The 23,153-nt window shown below is 41.5% G+C and overlaps 1 protein-coding gene across 3 annotated transcripts in view; it reads right to left on the bottom strand.

Moving 5' to 3' along the window:
- The window catches only part of CTNNA1 (catenin alpha 1), a 176,781-nt gene that overhangs the window by 4,088 nt on the left and 149,540 nt on the right, over nucleotides 1-23,153 (bottom strand). For all 3 annotated transcript variants that reach the window (XM_042984815.1, XM_042984820.1, XM_042984805.1), the window contains exons 11-16: nucleotides 14,746-14,902; nucleotides 6,957-7,157; nucleotides 6,229-6,380; nucleotides 1,700-1,810; nucleotides 415-596; nucleotides 190-295 (exon numbers count right to left, since the gene is read on the bottom strand). In XM_042984815.1, coding sequence (XP_042840749.1) covers nucleotides 190-295; nucleotides 415-596; nucleotides 1,700-1,810; nucleotides 6,229-6,380; nucleotides 6,957-7,157; nucleotides 14,746-14,902 — 909 coding nt within the window. The remainder of the gene's footprint in view (nucleotides 1-189; nucleotides 296-414; nucleotides 597-1,699; nucleotides 1,811-6,228; nucleotides 6,381-6,956; nucleotides 7,158-14,745; nucleotides 14,903-23,153) is intronic.

The following is a 23,153-nucleotide window of genomic DNA, read 5'->3' as shown; positions in this document are numbered from 1 at the left end:
ATTCAGATATCCTTAAAAATCTATGTTGGTATTAACCAAGCAGGTTGACGAGTTAAGAACAGTTTTAGAGAGGAGCAGAGTGCTGTGTTCCAAGAAAAATCTTGTCACCACCACCTTGGGATGGACCTGGCTGGGCTCCCTCAGTCCCGTGATGAATTCAGGAACCCAAGAAGCAAGCCTGTCACTCACGTGGTCTGCAATGGTTCTGCCGAGCTTATCCATCCTGGATCCCGCCTCAGCAATTTTCTTGGCGGCACTGATCACATCTGATGTATTTTTGAGCGGTCCTTTACCTCTGACAAAAAAGCATAAGGATCATTGTATGTAGCTGAAGATGAACAGAAAAGTTAAGATTTTCTGCAAGTAGCCTAGTGCTCCCCTCCGTGCAATTGGTGGGAGGCGGGCACGGCTCACCGGGTGAAGTCCGTCATCTCCATCATGATCATGCACATCTGCTTGGCCAGCACGATGATGTCATTACCACTGTCGTCCCATTTGGACACTTCAGCATCCAGCTTGCTCTTTTCTTCCTGGAAGCTGGCCACCTGTTCTGCAATCTTTGCTTTTTGCTCCTGGGGAAGCTGAGCCATGATCGCCTGAAATCAGAAGCACAGAAAGCTCTTACATAAAGAGAATATGAAGTTCTCACAGTGCATTAGCCACAAATATTTCTACCAAGCAATCTATGACACAGGTAGGATAATACTTTAATAGGTTTCATTTTGCCTAAAGGTCCATTTCTTCTTATTTTGAGAAGTTTACAGCAGCCTGAATTTCCGACCCACTTTTAAGTTTTTGTGTGGAGGAAAACACAGTGTGAGGGATTAGAAGGCTAATAGGGAAGGTTGAAGATCACACCTGTATAGGAACAGAACCTGCTTAACTTAATTCTTTAGAATTTTATCCTCTGCCTGCTGCCATGGGGAGAGGACTTAAGAGAAGGGGCTGATGCATGGAGCCCTTTGCCTTGTGGGTCCTGACTGGGCATTTCCGGTGCTGCTACTTTTAGTTACTTGACATGGCATTTAAACTTTATCAAAGCAGCACCTGGAGGCCTGGTGCCCACCTCAAGGTCCACAGACTCCTAAGCCTTGGACTTCTCCCCACTCAGCTTCCCCAAGTGCTCATGATGGAGTGGGGCCCAAAGCAAGGATGCATTCGCTGTTCAAAATAATTTCTAAGGAGGGGAAAAAGACTCCATAGAAATATTTCTTGGCATCCTCCCAAAAACATAAATGCTATTGATTGAAGATTTAATGACTCAAATGAATGCAATGGCTCTGAATGATTTTCTTGAATGTACCACTGTTGTTTTTTTTAACCCATGAATAATTAAATCGTTTATACCCATGGTAGCATTGATATGGGCAAAGACAGCAACCTTTTTCGAATTTCACAATCCTTTTTAACAAACATTACATTGACTGGATCTAGGGCTTTCCTGATGCAGGGCTCTGTCATAAACCAAAGCCCCAGGGCACAGCTGAGGCACAGTGCCATGTTCCTCTCTGCTCCCAGCTGAGAAGACATTCTGGAGGAACCTATATCTGACTAGCATGTGCCACAACTTAGGTTAACTTGAGTCCTGCTGCCAGAGAAAGAGTGGGAAAATGGTGTTCTCAAAATCGAGTGTTTTCCTGGAAGAGAAAAAGCCGAGTTCCCAGAGGGACAGGGAAAGCAAGTCAAACTTGTCCCTTACCCGGGCACTCTGGCCAGCAATCAGTTGATCATCTTCTGTCTGGACACTTGTCCTACTTCTGACATCAAAGTCTTCTGTCTCGAAGTCAGAGTCATCCAGTTCCTCAGGGGTCTACCATCAACACAGAAAGTACAAGTCAGACACAACCCTGGGCCTTTGGCCTTCAGCTATTCCAAGCCTCTGGGCCCAATGTATGAACACCCAGAATTCTGGATTTTCATGTGCCATGTTCCAGCGATGTAGTTAAAATCATTCTTTGTCCAAGACCCTGGCCTCACTAATGCACATGTGGGGTGTCTGGTCCAACAATCATCAGGTGAAGGTACCACATCCACAATTCCCAAAGAGTCTAGGGCTTTCTTTATGGGAGGTTAGGGCTTCAACTTTCACCAGAGTCAGGACTCTCTTTGACATAATGTACTCCTCTAACACTTGTATCCTAACACAAAGGTGAGAATTATCTTGGGTAGAAAAGGTACTGTAGTGAAAAGAGAAGTACCAAACATTAGCAGATTCTTCTAACCTCATTTTATGACAAAAAGAAAATTAATGAATTAACTCATGCTAGGCTTTCTCTTAGGATACTGCTTTGAGGAGTACAAATAGGCAATGTATTTTTATGGTTTTTTTGTTTGACTTTGATCAAAGCAAAAAGAATATGGCAGGTGAGGTCTGAGTGTACACCAAAGGTCCTGAATACCAGTCCCAGCTCTTTGCTTTAATTATGGAATAAAATTCTTATTTTGCACAACCTCCAGCCTCTGATGATTAGCTGACTTGAAACATAATGTTGTCTTCTGGAAGTTATCAGTAACAGGGCAGCAGGCATAACAGCTGGGGTTGGCTCTTGGCCCAGCTGGCCGGCCTGTGACAGGAGGGCACTGAGGGGAGTCCCTCATCTGCACCAGGACCTAATCCAAGCCCAGCCCAAGGACTCGCTGTGAGGCTTAAAAGAGAGGATGGGTGAGGAAGCATCTGGCCCGGCCAAAACTATCTTGGGTTTGTACACATGCAGAGGCTGAGCCTTTCCCTCAATGGGATGAGGTAAGGACAGCGGCGGTCACCCCAGGCACCAGCAAGCTGGAAGGAACACATGAATGCAAGATCCTAGAGTTTCTCTGACTTGGCAGTGTGAAACAGTACACCACCCTGGGCCATTTAGAATGGCCTGTGAAGGAGCGTTCTCCAAGGAAGGCCTCCTGATAAGATCTCTGCTTCTGTTCCACCCTGGCTAGTCCATCACAGACCAAAGAACTATTCTTGCCAAGAAAACCAAATACATTCTATTCTTTCACTCTGAGTATGTGTGTGCCAAGTACTGTTCTGGGCCTTGGAGATACAAAATGACTAACACAAAGATCCCTGCTCTTGCATATATTCTAAGGGGAGAAATGACAATAAACAAAATGAGAAGGTGAATTTTATGAGACATCAGAAAGCGATCAGTGATACAAATCAATAAAGCAGTAAGGATTGTAATTTCATATGGGTGGTCAGGAAAGGTTTCCTAAGAAGGTGACATGTGAACAGGGAGCATGGGAGGTACCTGGGGGAGGAGTGTCCTGGCAGGAGGGAGTCACCACAACCAAGGCCCAGAGGCAGGAGCTCACCTGGGGAATCAGATGAGCAAGGAGGTCATGGCAGAAGGACTGGGCTCACTGCCCTCAGGTTATAGGATCAACTACAGCCCCAGAAGAACAGCAGCAGATGAAATTCTAGAAGGCCTTGTGGGCTAGTGTAAGGGCTGATGCCAGCCAAAGCCAGCCTGTGGAGGGTGCTGAGCAGTGGATAACATGACCTAACTGAAACTTGAAAGGATCACTTCGGCTGCTCTGTGGAGAGTGAAACTAGGCTTCAAGGGATGAGAATAGGAAGGCAGGTACATGAATCCAGGTAAGAGATGCTAGTGGCCAGGACCAGAGTGGGAGCAGTGCTCAGATGCTCTATTTATTGTGAAGGTAGATGAGATGTGGGAATTGAGACAAAAAGAGGAATCAAGGGGAAATCCGAGGTTTGGGCCTCAGCAAGTGGAAGGTAGGTTGCCATCTACTAACCCATGAAGACTGGGTGGAGGAGGGTCGGGGTAAAAGATTAGCAGATGCCTGTTAGGTAATCAAGTGGCCAGAGAGAGCAGGCAAAGTGGAAGGTTGTGTGTGGAGCTCAGGACAGTCACCCTGGATGTTTTTCCCAAGGGAATGAGGACTGTGTGAGAAGAGAAGAAGCCGACAGCTTTGCTACCAGACATGCCACTGGTAAGGAGCTGAAGAGACGAGGACAAAGCAGACTAAGGAGGAGGAGGACGGATGGGAGAAATGCCAGTGTGCTGTATGCTGTACATGGGCAGAGACTTGGCAGGGGGCAGGCGGGACGTCCAGACCACCTCCACACCCTAAAGAAACAGCCCCAGGCCCCATGGGAGGGGGGGAGGCGAGCAGGAAGGTCTGAAACATTCTCGGATGCTAGGGTTGTGGGGCAATGCTGCCTGGTTCTGGGACCACAGTAGGGGCAGCTGCCCTATTCTACAATCAGGCTTAGCAGATGGCGGATTTCAAGAGAAGAGGATTGTGCAAAGCCATATAAGGAAGTGAATGGGGCAAAAGAGAGTCTACTAACTAACCAGAGATGCAAAAAGCTAGAAAAGGAACAAAGCAAAGACAGGCGTGGTTGGGTAAGGGTGACAGGTGAGGAAGACTCAGAGGACTGTCACATTCTGGACAGTGGGGGCTGCAGAGAAGGACACTGGACGCTGGAAATGACAAAGACCAGGTGTGACTATGGAAGGCAAGCTGAGGTAGGAGGAGGACAAGACACAAGACTGAGAGGCTTGGGGGATGGAAGGATGATTCTTGAATTCAAATAGGAATGGAGTCCAAGTGCACAGCAGTAAGCCAGGGCCTGCAGTGTAGCTGCCTCACAGGCCTCAGTTGTGCCCTGGCTCTAGCACACGCGGCTGTGTACGCCTCTGCCAGGGCTGTGGCCATCCTGGTGCCCAGCACAGCTACCCCACTGCCAGGCCCTGTGCTGGGCACACTATCTACATTATAGCTAATTAAAACCATCAACCACTAGCACCTCTGTTTTAAGAGAAGATAAGAGAGGAGGCACCTGTTCACAGACACAGCTCTAGAAGAGGAGTCTTAGGAGGCCTGCCTGCTCTAAGGACCTGCTCTCCCACAACAGGACTCTAGGATCTGCATGCATTTCCTGGCATGTACGCAGTTTTTGTCACACTTTAAGCCCCAAAAGCATTAACCTCAGACACCCAATGACTCCTTTTTATCATTAATGTTCTTTTTATTTCTAGCTGTCTGTCAGTGTGGAAAAGAGCTCTGGAATAATAGGGCTGTGTTCATTACTAGTGGTTTATGTGACCTGGGATCCCTTCACAGCACTGAGACAGAGCTGCTGGGTTTAACCTGTTATTCAACCAGGCCAGGATTCTTCTTGAGCACAGGAATGAAGGGATGGAGAAAGCAAGAAGAACCAATTCCCTGCCCCCAACCTCCAACACATCCAGGGGACCTGGGACCTGTAGGAACAGCCAGCAGCCAACCAGGAAATCCAAGAACATTTATCTTTCCTCCTTACCCAGAGGTACAGTCTTGCCCAAGTATTTCTACACTGCATACGAACTGGGTCCAGCCTGATGCAACTGCCTTAGAAATGGCCTCTGTTTCCAGCTGACGGTCTGACTAGGTTCTACAGGATGCCAAACTGAGAGGATAAAAAAAAAAAAATGGACAGAATCCCTGCCTAGCTTGAAGGGCTGGACGAGCAAACCATGTAAATGACACTCCCCTGACCCCACTACACTGACAACACGGCACAATAGCCATGTATGCAGCAGGCAGGCTGGGCAGCTAGAGGAGGGCCCGGCCCAGGCCTGGGGGACCCCCAGGTGGCCTGGTGAGAATTATCCCTGCTCTCAGCTTCCAGAGCAATATGTTCATACTCCTAACAGCATGTGAGGGATCAATCGCTAGGGAAATTGCGAGGGAAAGATAGCTGTGAGACCTGGCACCAGCCCCTGGGCTGTATTACAGAGGGGTTAGTAGTTTCTCAAGGGTCTACCATAGGCACTCCTCCTTAGCCTCAACACACTGGGGCCCCAGGAGCCTCCTGCCTCCCTGCCACCCCTTCGAGGAGAGAGAACGTATTCTATGTGAACAGTAACTTCAACTTGCATTAAAGAAATACTCCGTTCTCTGCAAATAACCGAAAAGCCTTTATTCTGTCTAGTATCCCTCTAACTTACCAGAAGCCTCCTATGTGTGGTAGCTGTTTGCCTGAAACTAAATCATCAAAGCCAGTTCACACTAGCTCCCCTTCTTGGCCCAAGTTTGGGCTCTAACTTGCGAGTAAAAGTCATTTTAGACAACATAATTAAATATATCTCATTTTAACAGCTTTTAGATTCATGGTTTTAATATACTGCCACCGCATCTGCTGAGTTCCAGAATGATGCATTGCTCAAGTTTAGCAAATGATAAGAAAGAAGCTGTTAAAATGTCTGAAATGCAGTTACTCACCCTTATCATCAACACCGCTTTCCTGATGTCCCGGATGCCATCGTATACTAGGCGGGAGGCATCAATAAACTCATTCTCATCCATGGGCTGGGCAGGGTCCGAGCTGAGGGCTTCCACAGCTGCCTCTACTTGCTCAGTAAAACGTGGCATGACTGTGGAGAAAGAGGCAGGGCAGATCCTGCTAGGCCAGCAGACATGATCATTCTACCAGCCCTCCCTCAATCCCTCAGTCAGACAGGAGGAGATGAGGTATATGATGAAGAGCATCTGCCTCTACCTATGTGAGGAGTATTTACAGTTGAAATAAATTAAATGCTATATTTTACCAAGACTCAAATCATCTTTGTCTCTAACCAGATTTTGCAATACAGGATTTGGATGGGTGAGCAACTGAAGTGAGATAAACAGGAGGCCTCGCTTAAAACTAAGACTCTCCTTAATTTGGTATTTATCCACTAACAACAGACTTTACTCAAAAATTCACCTTAAATAGTGTGTTCAGAATTATTCCCATCGTTAGCTGTGGGACACATGAAGGAAAGGGGTTTTCAAGGCCTTAATTTGGTTGATCAACTTCTCAAGGTCTGATGTCCAACCCAGACATGTTGTGTGAAGACCTGATCTACATCCTGATCTCATCCTTCCTAACCACAGGGCCTGAACTCCCAGGATGGCCCGGCCCACCCATCTGTGTGTGGGGAGCACTGGAAGGGAGGAAGTCCCCGAACCTGTGTTGGAGAGCAGCTTGGTGGCTTCCAGGACTTTCTCTGTGTAGACCCCTGGCTCATAGTTGTCCATCTCTGAGGTGACTACATGGATGACCCTAGCAGCCCGGCCTCGAATCGCACCAGCTGTGCGGTCCAGCCCATCCACATCTTTCTCTTGGAGAGCAATGACACATTTGTTCACATCTTCCAAAATGTGATTTTCTGAAGAACAAACAAAAGGCTGAATGAGGGAGAAGGCATTCCACTAGAAGGGGAAAATTTTAAGTTGGCACCTATCGTTCACTGAGTGCTCATTTTGTGCCAGCTGCAGTGCCAAAGCGTTTCATGTATCATTTCACTGAACAGACCAGACTAACCACTGGATTAAAACTGTCCCACAGAAACTCAAACTGTAATCACCTCCAAGAATAACAATCTGCATTCCAGGTTTATAGAAAGAGGGAGAGACAGAGGTCAAATGAGATTTTTAAGGCACAGGTGTTTTGCAAACCAGGCAGAAAATTCAGATTAGAGAAATCTACTAACTTCTCTTTAAATAATTTCACTGACCTAATGTCCCAAAACAAAGTCTAAAACAGAGGGAGGGGTTCACGATAAGTCTCATTCCTTCCATTCTCTTGCCCCTCCCTCAGTAGATGCCAATGTATTCAGACCATCTCCCAAGAAGCCAGGACAGCCCTGGGATAGAAGGCGCTGGAAAGGAGACTGAAGCCTCCTCTGGAGGGCATAGAGGAAGCCCATCTAAAGCAAAACATTTAGTAACCCTCTCATGGGTGCAGGGGGTACCTTGCTGTGGTATTTACAAAAACCCTTGAATCCTGTTAAGCTGACATTTTGAGGACCCATCAAACCTACTTTTCCTCAAAGCAAAATGCTTGACACTGGATACTGGGAACCTCTGAGTTGGCTTTAGCTTCATCTATAATAAAAGCAAAGTGGAAGCAACCAAAATGTCTAAGGACAGTAGGTAATATATTATGGGTACTATACAGCCATTAAAATGGATGAGGTCAATGTGTAAGGGCTAACCCAGAATGGTAAAAGGGGATGTTCTCACCCAGAACTGAAGGGACCACGAGGATATGGCCCAAATGACAGGGCTCCTCAGACTCCGTGAAGTTGGTTGGAGAGTGACATAAAGGAAAGCCACCACGTCATCATCTAGCCATTGCCTCCCAGCTCAGAAAGGAGCTTTCTTCAAGACATGCAAGAACTCATAGAGGATATGCTCACTTAATTAAGCCAAGAGAGTACCAGGTACAATAGGTGAAAGACTAATGGCCCTAGTTCTTCTGGCAGAGCTAGAACAATTAGGGCAAAAGTAATCTAAGAAACATATCTGGTCATTTCTTTGCCAGTCCTGGCCACCTTATGCATCGACATGTCATTATTCTGGACTGCTTCCTGATTTAATCCACTTCCAAAAGCCATTACCCTTCCCTCACAGCCTCTGCTAACATACTCAGTCAAGTTATATATGACAATGTCTGGAAGGGAGGGAACAATAAGCTTGACCTCTTAAGATACTCAAAACTAAGATAGTGGTCATGGTGCTATTTCCTCTCATGTCAAATGGAGGCAGAGGCAAGTGGTACTTAGTAGATCTATCAAAGAACAGTATACCACAATGCACTGCCTTTGTAATTCCCAAGAGACCAGAGACAGGAACTCTGTAAGGGTCTCTGTTCCGAGACTAAAGGTACAGTGGCATAAAATGAAAACAATCACAATGCGAAAGAAATAACCATGTGAAAGAATTAAAAAGAGAGTTGGCGAAAACATGTTTCCTATAAAACTAAATGCACCCTTACCATATGATCCAGCAATCACACTCCTTGGTATTTATCCAAAGGAGTTGAAAACCTAAGTCCACATAAAAACATGCACACAGATGTTTACAACAGCTTTGTTCATAACTGCCAAAACTTGGAAACCACCAAGGTGTCCTTCAGTAGGTGAATGGATAAAATGAGGTAAATCCAGACCATGGAATTTTATTCAGCACTAAAAAGCAATGAGCTATCAAACCATGAAAAGACATGGTATACACATTACTAAATGAAAGAAGACAATCTGAAAAGGCTACATACTGTATTATTCCAACTATAGGACATTCTGGAAAAGGCAAAACTATGGAGGTAGTAAAAATATCAGGAGTCAGAGGGGGTAGGAAGAACAGACAGAACATAGAGGATTTTTAGAGCAGTGAATACTTTACATGACACTATTATGATGGATACATCATTAGTTGTAACAAATGTGCCACTATGATGGGACATGCTGATGAGGCTGTGCACGTGTGGGTTTACAGACTGATGGAAAATCTCTGTACGCTTCTCTTAAATTATGCTGTGAACTTAAAATTGCTCTAAAAGTTTTTCTTTCTTTTCTTTAAATAAATTATTTTCAGTGAAAGCCAGAATACAGTGTGAATTCCTATTACAGAAAAGGAAAATGAATTACCACGGTAAAGCAAAGAAAACCCTAATTTTGTGTCTACTAATTCAAAAAGAAGTGGGGACCTGTAGGGTTTCTATCATTGTACTATCAACAGAGAAAACCTATTAAACTTTTTACATAAACAAATTTTAGGAAGGATATTTATTTGAACCATTCATAAGAATGAATGGATGGGGAGCCCATTGGAAGCATCTTTTATATACAAACTTTCTATATAATTAAACTAAACACAGTGGTACTGGGCCTGCACACCATACCAACCTGTGGGTTACGAACTGCTGCTTTTAGGGGTGCCTGGGTGGCTCAGTCGGTTGAGTGTCCGACTTTGGCCCAGGTCATGATCTCGCGGTCCGTGAGTTCGAGCCCCACGTCAGGCTCTGTGCTGACAGCTCAGAGCCTGGACCTGCTTCGGATTCTGTGTCTCCCTCTCTCTCTGCCCCTCCCCAACTCATGCTCTGTCTCTCTCTCTCTCTGTGTCAAATATAAACAAACATTTAAAAAAAAAAAAAAAGAACTGCTGCTTTTGCTGAACCTAAAACATTTTACACTGTATTTTGTTTAAGGAAAGGAAAGCAGCAGGAAGGGAAAGAAAAAGTATCACTAACTAAACTATGAACCAATGTTTTCTTGTATCATTGATTTTAAAACTCATCCTTGTTTCAGGATTGTTAGTATGGGGGAGGAAGCCCATCTTAGAATCAATGAAGCATGACGTTCTTTTTTGTTCATTAAGCAAAATAGCCCAAACTTTCACCAGTGATCTGTTAACCTTCATCTAGACACCTATGTTTTTAAAAATCAATTTAGACTTTCTTGAATTCACACTGGCTTTCTTCCAGTGAACCTAAACCAGGGAAGGGCTTGCTATTCTTTAGCAACAAAGGAAGCCTTCTATTTCAGGAAGCTGACTAAAGTAATAGTGTCTACCGTCACTGAACAGCTGTCTCTAGGAAAGCCCCATCCAGCTGAGGCTACCACATACCCAGGACACAACATCAATCCTGTTCTCTGCACTTGAGCCTTAAGGGAGAAGCGAGGTTCCAGTGAATGTGCACAAACACGAGAGGGTTGGAGGTACCCAGGCTAACTAAAATCTTAAGTTACTTCAGCTTTAATTGAATTTCCAAGGAACCTCAGCATGGGTCCCTTATGGGTAGACACACCAATCTATATCCCGTTAAAGACTCTCAATTGTTAAACAGTCATCACTGGGAGGTGCCTCTAACAGGAAAAAAAGTCACATATACAACAGTCTATCTAACAAGGGACCATATTATGGACACTATTATGTTTTTCATTTGAAAACCTTTCTAGGCCTGCATCCACCCATTTGCCTCATTCATGTTAATGGCTGCAAAGTACCTTACTGAATAGATGGAGGGGCCATAATTTACTTATCCAGTCTTCTCTTCAACATTTTGGTTGACATGAACAACTTTGTACAGGTATTTTGGCAAACATTTGTGTACATATCCCTGAAAAAAATTTCTAGCAATAGGATTACTAACTCAAAAGGCATATATATGTTTAAAGTAGATATGCAGTGCCTAATTGGCCTCCAGGAACCAAGCCAACTGGAATTCTCCAGAATGCTGCATCAACTCATACTTCAATTCATGATATGTAACAGGGCCCATTCTGTGTACCCTTTGTTCTGGATATCTTTATTGGTATTAACCTTATGCACACATATGAAATGATAATATTTTAATACTTTATATAGAGGACTTAATCTATAACAGGAAATACTGAGGGCTTGACATTTAACTCTTTACATAGTAGCCATTAAAAAAAAAAAAAATCACCATTAAATAATGAGCAAGCCAGGGCAGGGACTTCTCCAAGGTCACACAGCTAGTGGGCAGGGGAGTCAGAAATCAAACCTATCTTCACTACCTTATCTTCAAAGTTTTTTTTGCTCTTCAACACAAAAACAAAAAATTAGGTATTGTAATCCTTTTATTTAATGGCCTTCCAATAAGACCAAATTGGGCACGGTGACCCTTAATGAAGAAGAAAAAGTACAAATTACCACTCTTACGTGTTGCCCTAATGTATCTAATGCAATATACTATTTGTTTCCAAGAGCACGTGGTAAAAAATGTAATAAACCCAATTGGAACCACTCTAACCAAACACTTGAATTAAAAGAAAAAAAAGAAGACACTAAAGCTTCCACATGTAAGCAGAATAAATGCACAAGAAAGTAAATTGCACTTCCATGGAAAAGGTTTATCAAATACAATTCAAATGAAATTCAAACAGTCTTTATCACTTTGATAAATTTCAAACTCCTGTCCTTAAGGGATCAGTCAATATAAATATACTTGTGGTCTGCTGAATGCGCTCTAGCATCTTAACATCTCCAATATTTACAAGGCACATTGTGAAAAAAGCTTGGTGAAAAGGAGCTCCACTCCCTCTTCCCTGGGATGGCAGGCATGTCCCCCTACTTTCAAATGCCATTGTCTCCGATTTGATTGTAACACAGAGTTTTGTCAAGTTTCCCTTGCCCTGCAGCCTCATGAAATGTTTGGGGGCTTCACCAAATTATACACAAAGTTACCATTAGTTTTTGAGTCACAAATTTAGACAGGGCTTGTGGCAGGTATGAGGGAACTTCTGGAACCAACAGGACAGAATATCCAGCAACAATAGAGATAAAGCAACAAAAAGTCCTCTCAGTCCTATTCCCTAAATAACTTTCCCTTAGAGGGGGTTCTTGGCTAGTGGGCAGGCTTCAGCAAATTTCTAGGCCCCATGAGTTCCAAGAAGGATTTCATGGTAGAAAATCCTTATTGGAAATATTCCTTAAAAACTATCACACTGCCAGAGGTATCAGAATACAGTAGAAAACAACCACTCCAAGGAGTCAAGCACAATCCTTACTTTGCATTTAGTATAGATTTATGAAACCCACCACCCAAAGCTAGACTCTGTGCTGGGCACTTGCCTGGCAGCTCGTCTACTCAAAGCCATGCCTACTTCACAGACAGGACTACTGAAGCACCGGCATGACAGAGGGCAGAAACCCGCAGAGGGGGAAGATCAGGATGAGGACAAGACACGACTTACTGTCTAAAGACTATCCATGAATGCTGCAGACTGACACCTCCTCTCCAATCCACGGTGTACAATTAGAGATGCTGTGAACTGTACAAGGGCTAAGGACTGGAGACCAGTAGGGGCCTGCCTAGTTCAAAGTGGCATTCCTTGTGATGACAGCCAGTCACTTCCCTAGCAAGACTGTGTCAGGTGAGATGATTAGACATCTCTAGTTCCCCATCCTACCATGAAAAGATGCTCAAATTTCCATGGGTGAGGTGGGTGTGTGAAGGTATAAAAGAGTGTGAATGCCAACAACTAACTAGTCAGTTGAGGAGAACTCTGCACAGAAATCTGCTTGTATCTTCCCCTTCATCCCATGCCCCTATAAAGCACAGAAGAATTATGAATATTAATCATTTGATACTAAGCAAACCTGTGACAAAACCTGTAGACCTCTGAATTCACATACTCTGAAAACACCAACACTTCCTGACTCAGAGAACTGTTCTGTATTTTTATTTCCTAAATAGCAACGGTCTAGACTCCTTTCCATCAAGTCAGCCCTTATACTTTCCCACATTTGCATAAAAATTGAACATGCTCACCAGATAAGAGTGTATCTGTTAAAGAATTTAATTTCTCTTTACCATTCTTCTGTTTTATGTCATATACCCTAAAGATACTGCCTGGATGCCACTAAATGCTACTGCAGAAGCCTCTTTGTTCTCCAATTTGAAGAATGTTGCATGAGGGACATTTGATTCTATTACATTTTATTTTGCTGTAAGAAGGACTGAAAATCCCTTGAGACCAAGCGTGAGATATATACCCAACCTCATCACAAGAAGTAAGTTTAGGAATGTAGTATCTATCTCCGGAGGGGGGCTTTACATTTAGGTTTCAGAATTTGTTTGCTTAAAAGTGTGCTGTGAAGGTGGAATGTTTTTCTCTAAACCTATGAAAAAGAATAACTCAGTACTTCGTTGGGAAAAACAACAGAAGGCCAAGATTTCCCAAAAAAGCCATTGCTGCATTTTTGGCACCAGCAAAGATGTGCTTGCAAATGGGGTTTTCATTTTAAAGTACCGGCACCTGCAATTTGGCAGTCCTGCAGCAGCATGGTTTATCCCCTCTTTTTGCAGTTTATGGATTGCCTGTTCCCCACTCTCTCAACTACATCCAAAGCTACCAACCCCAAGGAGAACAGGCAGAGACAGGAGGACATTGGTATGCAGAACACACTGTAACCTTATATATAGGTCATTGCTGGAGGACTGCGCTGTGCATGTACTTAAGCCCCACTTCTCTTTCAAGCTCCATTGACAGACACATCTCCCACATTCCAGCCTGTGGTTCCCTAGGGTGACAGGTAGTTTTAGCCCTACAAGTACCCAGCCGCTGAGTCTGCCCACAGCCACTGGCCTCAGGAGGCCTGGCACCTCCAGAGAGCAAGCATGTAGCTAAGGGCAGCAGAGGCCCTGTTAAATGAAGAATGCATTTATACTTGCTCAATGTGAAGGAGATGGATTGAAATTTATCTGTGTGATAAACAGTGAATTGCAGTTGACAGACATTTTCTATATGAATGCAATTTACTATGTCATTACCAGTTTATGTTTATATAATGAAATCAACTGTTTTTGTGAGGTGAATTACCCAGATTTACTTTTTGCAAGTTCATAATTAAATGGCACTTAAATATTTCCTCTCTGTTTTCTATCCGTGCACCATGCAGACAGAGTCCTTTAAAAAGTAGGGAGTTAAACTATGATCATTTCCGAGGGAGAGAGGAAGAAGCTTTCCAGGAAGGGGGAAAATTTATTTTAAAAAATGAACTAAAGATGATGGTGCTGGAAACCTCTCCTCTAAAGTTTCACAGGCTTACAATAAATAACCAGAGCCTCTCACAGGACACAGGTCAATGTTTTTTCTAAATACAATAGCTTCAAGAGAGGTGGATGGTCACGGTGCTGTACAGGTCAACAGATGCAAAATATTACTCTATACAAATGGGAGAAAACTGCCAGCCAGATTTCAAATTCATGCTTCTAAGATCTAGACCAGCCCCACCACAAGGGAAACAACTGCAACCCACCTCCCACTGTTTAGGAGCCAGTGGTAGTTTGTTGTTGTTTTTTTTAATTAAAATCAAAACCAGCACAATATTATTGCTAGAATAATTTACTTGCCCAGACTTGGGGGTGTTTTGATTGTCCATTACTGTGACTTAGAAGTTATTATGCACATTCTCACAGGCTTCTCTGGGGAACCAGCTCATTACCTGAGACAGCCAAGAAGTCATCAATGGAAGTAATGTCATCGACAGCATCTGTGAGAACACGGACTTGTTTTTCCCACTGTTCTTTAAAAAGATCCATGTTCTCTTGGGCCAGTTTACTCTGTGGTTTTGCTGCTAAAGCCAATGCAGCATTGATAACCTGCAAAGATATTGAAGTTCATTTTTTACTCTTCCAGAGGCATGAAAAGAAGATAGGTGGGACACTCTGGTCAATACACTGGTGATGGCTTTGTCTCATAGACATTTCACAAGGATCCATGATACCACGTGTTCCACCACAACACTTACGAAGATGAAGAAGTGTTAAACAATAAGTAGCAGATGTGAGGGTAAAAGAAAATACATTGGAAATGCAGATACACAGTAAGACAAACAAATGAAAATATCTCCAACCTCTCCACTCTGTGACAGCAACTTTTGAAAATTTTTGACATTATATTCCAGCCTTTATGCTATACACAATACCCATACACAAGTACATCCCATGACAAAAATATAAAATTCCATGCTACATAAGACTATCTTGTTTCTTCTTCAACATTAACTGTTTCTTATCCCATCTTCTGGATTTACACTGTTATTTTCCTATTACACGATTTCTAGGTTTCATAGAGTTACCCACTATTCTTAATAATTTGATGACGAATGTTTGCTATTTCAGGTTCTGAAGTTTAAAAAGTAATCTGTACAAAAAGCACCTGGCTTGAGATATAATTCACATACCAAAAAATTCACCAATTTAAACCTTACAATTCAGTAATTTTTAGTATATTCACAGTTGTGCAACCATTACCACAAGACCACTTTCATCACTCCAAAACAAACCCCATATACATCAGCAGCCATTCCCCATTTTGCTCATTCCTTAAAACTACCTACTGGGGGGGCGCCTGGGTGGCGCAGTCGGTTAAGCGTCTGACTTCAGCCAGGTCACGATCTCGCGGTCCGTGAGTTCGAGCCCCGCGTCAGGCTCTGGGCTGATGGCTCGGAGCCTGGAGCCTGTTTCCGATTTTGTGTCTCCCTCTCTCTCTGCCCCTCCCCCGTTCATGCTCTGTCTCTCTCTGTCCCAAAAATAAATAAAAAACGTTGAAAAAAAAATTAAAAAAAAAACTACCTACTGGCAACCACTAACTTTACTTTCTTTTTCTGTAGATTTGTCTATCCTGGGTAATTCATATAAATGGAATCATATTAATATGTGGGTTTTGTAACTAGCTTCTTTCACTTGATGTTTTGGAGGTTCTTCCACGCTGGAAAATATGTCAGTCAGTATTTCATTCCTTTCTACTGATAAATAATATGCCATTATACAGATACACAAGATTTTATTTATCCATACATCAGGTGATCAGTTTATTTATCCATACATCAATGAACCATTTCCACTTGTTTGACCATTATGAAAAAAGCTGTTATGAACATTCACATACATGTTTCTGTGTTTTCATTATTTTTGGGTCCATCAGCAGGAGTGGAATAGCTGGGTCGTATGTTTAACTTTAGACAAACTGCCAGACTTGTTTTCCAAAGCAGTTGCACAATTTTACATTTTCACCAGAATGTATGAAGGTTCCAATCTTCACTAACACTTGTTCTTTTCTTTTTTTTTCTCTCTTTTCTTTTTAATGATAGCCATCCTAGTGGGTGCGAAGTGCTATCTCATTGTGGTTTAATTTGCTTTTCTCTGATGGTGCATGATATTACACATCTTTTCCTATGCTTATTGACCATTAGCACAGATTCTTTGGAGAAATACCTACTCAATCCTTTGCTGTTTGCACTCAATGAGTAAATAATGAAATCGAACTGAGAGGATAATTACTAACATTTCTAGGTCCACCATCCTTATGGGTTATCAAAAATAAATATACTTATGATAATGCAACTTGGAAGGGAAGCAACGACAAGAGAAAACTGGTGGTGATGGAATCGAGGTCTGGATGAAGCAGAAAAATACTTACCACAGAAGCATTTGGCATGCAAAGGTGAAGACAGGATTTGGGACACATTTTTTTTAGGTGACACAGGGACCACATGCCTATAGGTCTTAATTCCCAATATACTGCAGCAGTATTCAAGAATTTTATTCAACGCAGTCAACAAAGACTTGTAAACAAACTGAAGAATCACACCTACTAGACTGACGCAGCTGTTCCTCTTCCCTCCTAAACAACTCGAACTGACAGACCAACAAGATTATAAACTACAGACTCATAGGCATAAGGGACTGGGCCAGCTACTTATTATTAACAGCCCGTTTATAAAAGCATATGGGTTTGGACAATCAATTATTGTAAGAAGAGCTATCCCACCATCTTTCCATGTGTTATACTGTGGTCTTCCATATTTTCATCATTTCAAGACTTGTTCTTTGCCTCTCTTCCTTCTTGCCATTCACTTCCCACCAGGTGATTCACCACTGTGGACTACTCTCTTCACTACTTAACTCACTGATTCACCAATGCACCAATGAATCAGAGCAGAGCTAGACTGTATAAGAATACTTGGCTGAAAAAAATGTTTCCTAAGATAGCCAAGTAAACACGGGCAGGGAATTAATTATATGTTTTAAATACGAAGATAATTCCTCTATTACAAAAAGAAAATTGCTCTCTTTGTTCTATAATATATCTTATCTCATACAGTATAATGGAGAAAAAGCACCTTATCTAAGGTTAACTTTCTCATTTTCATTACAAACTATTTACAAAGGACACTTGATAAATTAAATACTCATTTCTGATGACTCTGACTCTGAGTAAATTAGAAAGATTCTGAACATACTACTTTAAATAATCATCAAACATTATACTTTGTGGTGAAAACTAGAAATCATTTACCTTAAAAAATAGATGTTATTAATGTTATACTTACTGTTACCATTAGTTAAACAATAATATAATGATCTTTCTAGCCAATGAAATCAAATGGGAAATAGAAATAAAAGAAAAAGCTGTTAGAAAGGAGACCACCAAATGACTTTTCAATACAGATGATCTGTTTATCTAGGAAACTGAAGAGAGTCACCCCCAAAAAATTTAGTATTATAAAGAGTTCATTAAGGAAGCTACAGACAATATAAATATATATTAAAAAATCAATTTTTTATACACTAGAAAAAAGAAAGTAAAATGAAAGGAAAGTCAAATCTTTATGAAAGCAATTAACGGGAAATAAAGGGGACTAGATCTCTGAAGAAACCCACAGTATTAAAGTAACAGTAAGTGATTTAACTTTTCTGAGGAATATTACAAAAACTTAAATAAACAAACATATTCCATGTTTAGGCATAGGAAGACTGACCTACTTACTCACAAATTAATCTGGAACAATAAACAGCTAGGAATAGCCAAAAAACCTTGGAGAAAGAGAGCAAGAGTAATGGAAGAGAGGTAATTAAAATGTAATACAAAGCTAAAGTAATTACAATAGAATCATCTAAAAATAGACGCTGTCATAGTGAATGAAAAAAGTTAACATCACATACAAGGAGGGATTAACAGTACATTGGTTTTGTATTTGATGGTCTATCTGGAGAAAAATAAAGTTAAACCCTCACTTCATGCTTATATTTAAAAGCTAACAAAGCTAAAGAATCTATTTATGGGGGCACCTGGGTGGCTCAGTCAGTTAAGCCTCTGACTTCGGCTGAGGTCATGATCTCATGGTTTGCGAGTTCAAGCCCCACATCGGGCTCTGTGCTGACAGCTCAGAGCCTGGAGCCTGCTTGGATTCTGTGTCTCCCTTTCTCTCTGCCCCGCCCCCGCTCACGCTCTCTTTCTCTCAAAAATGAATAAACATCTAAAACATTTAAAAAAAAAAAAAAGGCATCTATTTATGTTTTGACTGAATTCTTCAAGAGAAGTATCTCTCATTTCTTAGAAAACTCTGCCCTATTTCCAAATAACAATGGGAGAAGTCAATTCATAAATCTGACTATATTACTTCTGTATTTAAGTATATGTAACTGATGAAGTATGTTAGGTAAATCTGTAAGGAGAACACCAAAATACTAATAGAAAAATGGGGGAAAGACATGGACAGCCTACCTAAGATGAACATAAATGACTAGTAAACAACTAGGGGAAAAAATTTACTCTCACAAATCAAAAGAAACAAAAATTAATGGGAGTTAATATTTTTTCTCATTAAATTAGCAAAAAGCCCCACATGAGGCACTATCACCATGTTGAAAACCTCTAGAACAACGTTGAATAGGACATCCTTGTCTTGTTTTTGATTGTCTGGTGAAAGGACTCAGCCTGTTCCCGTTAATATTACGTTTCACCTGGTATGATGTTACCAGGCTGAGCAAATTCTCTTATGTTCCTGGTTTACAAAGTGTTTTTTGTCAGGCCTAGAGGTTAGATTTTCTTGAAGACTTTTTGTTTAATTTCTACTGCTCTGGCTATTTCTTCTCTGTCTTCTTTGCTGCCTTGTCTTCTTCGACATCAAAGAACTTCAGAGTTCCTCAAGGTTTATTTCTATGCTGCCCTTTCTCCTTTCTACACTCCTCTCCTCACAGTGAGCAATTTCATCTAGTTTCATGATTTTACATACCACTTAGGTGCCAACTACTCCCACATCTCCTATCCAGACCATTTATTCTAGCTCCCAATTCATATCACTTGCTCTATACCAAACAGCTCCACTCAGATGTCTCACAATTTCCTGTCCCAAGAATGCGGAGTGGTCTTGCTGCTTTAAAATTCTTGATCACTCAAGACACATAATGTTGGAGACAGCAAGGGAACTATACTTCCTTAGTCTAGTAAATCTCCTCCTCTCAAGCCTGGACTCTAAATGAGTATAATGAGTATTTGTTTCACACCTTCTTTTCTCACCTACCTCAGCCAGCATCCTCAGTCTCAGCTTCAAAGCCTGCTGCTTCCTACTTGAGTGAGATGAATGCGATCAAAAGACAATGTCCATAGTTCCTATCACCACATCTACCCACTTACCTGCATCTGTACCAGGTACTGTCTTACCTTTTTAAAAATATAGGTGTTCAATCTATGTTTCCCATCTCAGACCACTACCTGTCCACTGTTCTACCTGTCCACTGCATCTTATTTCCTCTCCCCTACTCCAGGACATTGCTCTAGCAATTCTTCATCCATTCTATAGTATCTATATCGATATTGTCTATTATAAATTCTATTGGTTATATAGATTATCTATTCTGTATTATCAATATTTATACTGATATTATTCTATATTATCAATATTTCCCCTTTACTGGACTATTTCCTAATTATGTATTATCGATATTTCCCCTCTTTCTATACTGTAAGTATTTCTCATCTATTGGATTATTTTCGACAGGTAAACATAAAAAACATGCTAGTATGGGTCCCAACTAAAAATAAAAAACAAGTAACAGTCTCAATCCCGTATCTAGCTCATGCTACCACCCCATGTCTCTATAAACCTTACATAAAATCTGAAAGAGCTGCCAACTTGTTATACCCAATCCCTCTCTCCTCTCTTGAACCCATTCTAGTCAAGCTTACGTCTCCTAAACTCTACCTAAACTCCTTTGTCCAAGGTCATTTGTCATCTCTACATATTGTTGAATCCAAAGACTAATTCTCAGTTCACGTTCAACAACCATTTGACAGGAATAAACATCATTCCTAGAAACACTCTTTTTCACTTGGTTTCCAAGGTAGAGCCAGCTTCTGGTGTTCTTCTGGTCTTACTAACCCTTCCTCAGTCTTCTTTGCTCATCTCCCCAAACTTTAAATGTTAGAGAACCCCAGTTTTAGTACCTAGACTTTTTTACTCTAGGTATACTCATTCTATTGGTGAGCACATCCAGGCTCATGGTATCCTATGTGTGCTGATGAGTCTCACATTTATACAACCTGTCTAGATCTGTTCCTTGAATTTCACTTAGCATCTTGCATATCTAATTACCGTGTCTAAAACAGAGCTCCTTAGCTGTTCCCCCAAACCACGCTTCCCTATCAAAATAAATGACACCTCCATCCTTCCAGCTACTTATATTCAAAACCCTGGAATTCTCCTTCACTCCTCTCTTTCCCCTCCACCTCATATTTAATCCTTCAGTAAATTCTATCATCATATATCCAGAGTCTAATCAGTGCTTACCACATCCACTGTACTCTTTCCTGGATTAGTACCAAAGCCTCTGTTTTGGTTTCCTAATGCTGCTGTAACATATTATTACTGAAGTAATTTTACTTAAAACAACACAAATGTATTATCTTATAGTTCTGGACATCAGAAGTCAAAGCGTCAGCAGACCTATTCATTCTAGAGGCTCTAGAGGAGAATCCAGTCTGACTCCTAGAGGCTGCCCACATTCCTCGGCTTGTGGCCATATGGCTCCAATGCCTGCTTCTGCGATCACAGTGTCTTCTCAGACTCTGACACCTATGTCTCCCTGTTACGATACTTTGATTATACTGGGGTCCCTACCTGATAATCTACCCTTAGTTCTCTCTCTCTTTTTTTTTTTAACCTTTACAAAGCCCTTTTGCTACTTAAAGTAATGCATTTATAGGTTTCGGAATTAGGAAATGAACATCTTTGTGGGGGGTGAGGGGTGTTTTCCTGCTTATTAGCACAGCCTCCTAAGAGATATCTCTGCTTCCATCCCTCCTGACAGAAGTCAGGGAGGCCTTGTTCAAACCTAAATTAAATCATGTCAATCCTCTATTCAAAATCCTTCATTGGCTTCCCATGTCACTCAGAGTAAAAAGCCAAAGGCCTTACCATGGCCCTAAAAAGCCCCAAACCACCCAAACATCTGTTAGAAATTTGACCCTCTTTTTGAAAGCCTCTGCATTTGCTGTTCTCTCTGCCTGGAGTGCCATACCTCCATGGCTTGTTCTATCATCTCCTCTGGGTCTTTGCTTCTAAATCATTTTCCCAATGGCATCTTTGCTGACATTCCCATACTATTTAACACACACATTACAATTTGTAGGATGTAGCTAAAGCAGTGCTTTAAGAGAAATTTATACCATTAAATGTTTAACTGTGACATCAGAAAAGAAAGTCTCAAATCAATGATCTAAAAACTTCTAACTTTAGAACTAGAAAAAGGACAAATTAAACCCCAAATCTGGCAGAAGGAATAAAGTAACATAGTAGTAACTGATGAAATATAAATTACCAAAGACACTCAAGAATAAACAGCTAATGTGAATATCCTTTTATCGATTAAAGAAACTGAATTGTTAAAAACCTTCCCACAAAGGAAACTCCAGGCCAAATGTCTTCAGTGGTAAATTATCCCAAACATTTAAAGGACTAATATCAATTATACAGATTTTTCAAGAAAACAGAAGAGAAGTAAACACTTTCCAACTGTTAGGCTATGGAAATCAGACTGTACCAGAAAAGAAAACAACTGACCAGTATCAATATGCAAGCCTTACAGGGAGACTGCAATGTCTCTGGCAGCATGTTACCAGCAGATCTCTGTCAGAAGGAGTGGAAGGGGCAGGGGGCAAGGTACTGAAACCTTTAGTCAGAAGCATCTCCTTCGAGCTCTTCTGTTAAGCTGCTTTGAAATAAAAGATTAGAGAATATCCGAAGTGGAAAAGTGAGGTGGTTCAAAGTTAGATGGTCCTATGATTGTGAAATAATAGATGCGTGAGAGCTGAGGTCACAGGGTACCCTGGCCTGTATGCCTTAGATGCTCCAATAAGAGCTACATATTTTCTCACCACCTATAGGCCAGGCCTGTCTGGGTTTGTGTTTATTTGATGCTTGTTAAGCCTGTCAGCCACAAAAATGATCAGTGTTCCCAAAAGCACAAAGGGAAAAGAAGCAATATGGAAGATAAATCTAAGGAGGCACAAGAAGAATGGGCAATTTCGTAAGTTGTTTCTCTAGTTAGTGAGAAGGACAAAAAAAAAAAAAAAAGAAAGAAAGAAATGCAGATAAGCTGTGGCTTCAAATACTTAATTCATCTTTGTGTAGATTTCCAAGAAAGGCCATGCATTAAACCAGGCTATATGAATTATTAAAGTGCCAGATCTGTATTAACCTAAATGTACAATGCTCATTCTCACAAATGAACTAAGAAAAATAAAATATTAAGTGAGATCATCTCCAAAATGCCCTCCCACAATTTTAAAGATTCAATTGTCAGAAACTTTCTTTTTCCTTTTTTTCGCTGCCCAGCACCAAATGAACTAAAAAAGTGAAATATTTTAAGCAGCTACCACAGACTAAGACTTGGGCACATCTACAAACAAGGCATGTCAGGGATATGTGGGGTACAGGTTCATATTTATCCCCATAACAGTTGGGTTTTTCCCTTATAAAGGCATGTGAGACTAGGGCTCTCTGCTCAAATGGAAGCAGGTCCCCCTCCAGATGAACAGAGACAGTGCAGCCACAGAGTAGCAGGC

Source organism: Panthera tigris, chromosome A1 (assembly GCF_018350195.1).
Source record: "Panthera tigris isolate Pti1 chromosome A1, P.tigris_Pti1_mat1.1, whole genome shotgun sequence".
NCBI classification, from domain to species: domain Eukaryota; kingdom Metazoa; phylum Chordata; class Mammalia; order Carnivora; family Felidae; genus Panthera; species Panthera tigris.
The sequence above is the reverse complement of the archived record's forward strand: the minus strand, read 5'-3'. Positions and strand labels throughout refer to the sequence as shown.